A 4,898-nucleotide genomic window follows, 5' to 3' on the forward strand; every position below is an offset into this window, starting at 1 on the left:
TGCAGGAACAGTGTGATCAGTGAGAGGAACTCCACCATCGCAGATTCCACTCTGGTCTCCAACGATGCCTACTGGTACAGTCTGTTTCTAGCAGAGACCAGGAAAGGAAAGCTGGTGGTTAGACAGCCTGTGCCAAAGGGCTCCAGATACATCGTGTCCAGTATACCGAGAGGGACAGGACTCACAGACACTAGTGACTCAGCACCATCCACTCTGCAGGTACAGATCACTCTACTGCAGTTTTAATAAACCCCATTCCTAACTTTATGTTTGTGAAGAAAAGTCTTGCCTACTGTTATCACAGTTCACACTACGCTGATCAGCTTTCAGGTGAAGTGCACTGGCATTTTTTGTTTGTTTCTTTTTGTTTTGTTATAGTAAATTTTGCCTGAAGCAAGCCAGAGTGATATAAAAACAATAAAGATAATACATTTTTCACTGTAAACAACATGGCACTTAATACAGCAAAGAATGGATGCATTTAATGTATCATACCAGAGACACTGACAGAAACAGCAACAAAACCACCAAGACCGTATGAAAGCTGTGTATCGCTGCACAGTATAAAACCACGTCATTTTTTTGCTGTATTACTGATGACTGTTTTTGTGTTTGCACTACGGATACTTCCCGGCTCGCTGTTAAATACCATAACAACATTTCCCATCTCTAAATCTCTGTCTATGTGGTACTTAAAAAAACCTCAAAAATGTAATTTTCATTCAACAGGAAGACCTGTCTACTAAAATGAACGTAAAGATCAAAACTTTTAATAGCACCTTAAACAGACCGTAAATGACATTAAATCAATGATAACAAAAGTCAGAAAAAAATCACCTGTGACATAAAAATATAATAGTTAATGGCGACCAAACTGAAGAGAACATGTTGCACCTCATAAAATATCCTGCAGCTGTTTGTATTTAAAGGATTGTGGGTGTTTTACAGAGAGACACTCGCTAAAACGACTTTTCATTTGTAACTGCTTCACAGATATTATTGTGTGACTGTTGACTGTGATGTATATATCAAGAGAGTGGTTGTGTGTGAGTGTTTTATTCCCTGCATATTGGTTTGTTGTGTGTATATTAGGGGATTGGATGTCATCAGTGTTTTATTCCCTGCAGATCAACTGATCTATCTATCTATCTATCTATCTATCTATCTATCTATCTATCTATCTATCTATCTATGATGGTAAGTATACTGCTGGAACATGAACAATGCTATTGCTAAATACATGACTGTGTTTTAACCCACTTTTATAGAGCAGATTGTAACAAGCTGCAGTATGTGTTATAAAGGGTCACACTAACCATGCTTAGTCTGTGGTAAAGATAACATTTCATCCATAGTGCCTCTACACCAACTCTGTGATCACATACACAAATCATCCTTTTTTGTGCTTGCAATGACCTGACCATTGAACTGCTTGTTTTTTTTTCTCCCCACTCTAAAGTACCCTAAATGAGGGAAGTCCACTCGGCAGCTGGAGGTATGCAGGAGTCTCACTCCCCCACCCCGGATGCCCTTTTTATGAATGATGTTCCAGAACTTAGTGTTTGAAGTGTTTTTTGTGTTTGTTTTGTTCTCAGTGGATCTTTTTTTTCCTTTAAAATTATTTTGTCTTGTTTAGTTTCTCTTGGAGAAGGAGATTTCTCTTTTTTAATTGCAAAGGGTCACTCAGCTGACATCACATGCAGTTTGGCAAATCTCCTGTGTTAAAACCTCTTCATGCCTACATTTTGGTTACTCTTACTCACACAGTCGCATCACTAAAGCCCACTAAAATGTGTCTGTGCAGTCTATACACCACAGTAATTCACACTACCTCTGTCAGTATTTCAGGATTATGTCCCCTCTCAAAGTTTCAGTTTGACAGAGCCTAAAAATATGACCCTAATGATTTTGATTGACGTCAGAGGACAAAGACATTCGACCATAATAATCATAATAGACAACATACAGACTCTGACACTTGGTCAGTTTTGCAGACAGGCAAAAGTGGTGATTCAGATGAAGTAGTATTAAAACAGTATCCCTGTCCTAGTCATAACTTTTGGTGAACAAAGTGAGACTCAAGTAAAGCCAGTCCCTGAGCCACACACTTGTAGCCTATAAACACAAAATGATAACATCAACATGCTGCTCTGCCTGAAGGTCATTGATCACAGCTTTAAAAAAAAAAATCCTTCATTAAAACTAACATTTGCTGGCTTTGCTTTTTTCACAATCTGGCTTCTGCTGTTAATACATATGGCAAGAAAACTTTAATATGTCATTAACTGAATCACTGTGTTCTCAAAAGGATCCTGTGCATGTGAAGATAAATGTGTGTTCATCCCCTACTGATCCATCACTAATAGATTAGGAGTGAATTATATTTTTGAATGTTTAAAAGTGTTGCTGTATGATTGGGTTAGATTTACTGTAATTCGTCTGAGTGTTACTCAATGACACTTTGAATTTTCTGTCTGCTGTAGTGTGAATTGTGACCTAATTCTTTGTGCAGGAGAGGCGCAAAGCGAATCCAGTCACCCAGTTACCTAGCAACCGCTCTCCTTCACATATTATTGGAGCATGGTATTCATTGATAGACCCGTCACCTCACCACTACATGTTCAAGGATCTGCCCAACCCCTCCACCCCACTCTGTCCTCTGCCTGAAGCCCCTGTCTGAGTGACAGACATCGGCTGCATGAGATGTGTCATTTTGGCCAGTCACACGGCTGTCAGTGCTGTGGTCCTTTTCAAGGTTGATCTAATTCTCTTGTCTCGTTGGCAGGCATCCACCACCAGCAGCGGCGGCAGCAGTTCCACATAAGGCCAAACCTCCAGCTGCATACTGCATTGACTTGACGCTGACAGGAAAGCTTCACGGAGGAAAGGAGAAACCCCTGCCCGTAAAATGCCCCCACGTCCACCCTGCTCAGTCTGATCCTCACCGTGTATGTAACGCTTTAACACTAAATGAACTAAAGTGGATAGTTAAGGACACAGCCCTCCCCCTCTCTTCCTTTAAGCACATAAAAAGCCAATCAACAATGCCTCTCTGTCCATTCAGTATGCATGATAAGACCGCATGGCTTCAACCACATGCCAAGACTTTTCATACAAAAAAAGAAACATTCAAGAGGAGATACTTACAAAGAAGCAGACTGTATGAAAAACTGCACCTGTGGACATTTCAAGAAGCCTCAGCAAGGACGACCTGGAGTGGACATGGGAATATTGAAATGCCTTTGAGAGACAGTTTTCCCTCTCTAAAAATGAAACACATGTTGGATATTACATTGTTAACATCTGTGCTTTGTCTTACTCTATAACAGCATTGATGTATTATATAAGTTAGCCAAGAAGTGAAACAGCACAATTTACTAAATGTCAAAAAAAAGCACCAACCTGCGCTTTTTTAAAAGTATGAAACAGAGGGAATCAGTATTTTATACGTGGTAGCTTTTAGCTGTTTTATGTTTCGTATTGACTTTGTGCTTTATGTGTGATCTAGGCCTAAATATGTCTGAGAGTGCTGAGAGATTAGGTTAAGTTAACCAGTACATTAACAGATAGAAGCGGGGCCTTCAGCCATCATGTATCTGCCTTTCACATTTGTTTGCATGGGATAATCTGAGTGCTTTGATAGCTTTAGGTATTTTATGATATTGAGCAATCCATTTTCTGTAGCCAAGCCTCACTGTTGTGTTTTTCAAAACATGGTGGAATAATACATTTTAATGAGGCAACAATGAGGAAGTACAACAGCATTATACTATCGTTTCTATTAAGTGTACCTTCAGCTTAAACTTAAGTGTACAGTGTGCTTGAACGTTACTTGGAGGGTGGATATTACTGGAGGATATGAGTTTGGGTGATTGAAGTGAACACAATGAACAAAGTGAGTCTTTGAGAAGGGATTGATTGATATCTCCTCATGACAACTGTATATACACGTATACAACTTTCACTTTTTTATTTTCAAAGCCAAATTCTGGATGCTCCCAAACTCAGCGTATTCAGATCGTGTACCAAGTTCAAAACTCACTTAATGACTTAATGTTTACTTTATTGTCGACTGTTGGTTTTACCCAATGGAAGCTGTGCTCATGTGTATTACTGACTACTGTATTTATCAGCAACACATAAATGGGGATATAGATATGACTGATACGTATATATCTTTATCTATAAGTATGCCTTTCTTTTTCAGTACCGGTGCTGAACTTCTTAAGGTGAACAAAAACATGTGCCATCAGATTTATAGGCCAATGAGTATGTGACACACTAAAATAATCTGACATCATGTAGTCAAACTCTTTAGCACAGCTCACATTGCATTACATGTATAAAGGTATAATGTTTAACGGGCAAACATATACAATAAGTGCTTTTGTACAGTGGTACTTTCAGGGTGCAATATGTAGTAACTTGTGTAACGTGAGCTTACTGTATTCTATGTCTGTATGATCTATTAAATACAAAAACAAAATAGGACAACAAACTTAATGGTCAACCTCTGAATCTTTCACATTTAATTTTTGTATCAGAAGTCACAACATTCTTTTGGAACTGCTGCACTATTGTAAAATGAGTTTTAGTTTATGAAGCAGGTCAACCTTCAGTAAATGTACTCTGAAAGAACGTCTGTGTTGACATCTTAATTGATATGATCAAGTGATCAAGTGGAACTGTATGTGTGATGACAATGTTAATGAGTTAAAGGCCTGCTTTACGTCATTATGATGCCTGCTCCACACTTGTCAGCTATTAACTAACTTGCTAATATCTCACTTCACTTGATATGACAGTTAGCTCACTTCTACACCATATCACAGTCAGTAGAGCAGCATCACTCTATCAGTATGATTTTCTTGTCTGAGTCACTTTATGGAGCAGTAAAT

General features: G+C 38.7%; 1 protein-coding gene across 6 annotated transcripts in view; it reads left to right on the forward strand.

The window, feature by feature from the left end:
* LOC126388637 (protocadherin alpha-C2-like) overlaps positions 1–4,636 on the forward strand; it is a 25,474-nt gene extending 20,838 nt beyond the window's left edge. For 4 of the 6 annotated variants that reach the window (XR_007569769.1, XM_050041853.1, XM_050041854.1 and 1 more), the window contains exons 2-3: positions 1,460–1,495; positions 2,786–4,636. Coding sequence is in view for 4 of the 6 variants with exons in the window: in XM_050041853.1 (XP_049897810.1) it covers positions 1,460–1,471 (12 nt within the window). In the remaining 2 variants the exon portion in view is untranslated. Of the gene's footprint in view, positions 1–78; positions 220–1,459; positions 1,496–2,785 lie in introns of those variants that run through there. The other 2 variants (XR_007569768.1, XM_050041852.1) reach the window with 2 other exon arrangements.
* The last annotated feature ends 262 nt before the right edge of the window (positions 4,637–4,898 follow it).

Source organism: Epinephelus moara, chromosome 4 (genome assembly GCF_006386435.1).
Source record: "Epinephelus moara isolate mb chromosome 4, YSFRI_EMoa_1.0, whole genome shotgun sequence".
NCBI classification, from domain to species: Eukaryota; Metazoa; Chordata; class Actinopteri; order Perciformes; family Serranidae; genus Epinephelus; species Epinephelus moara.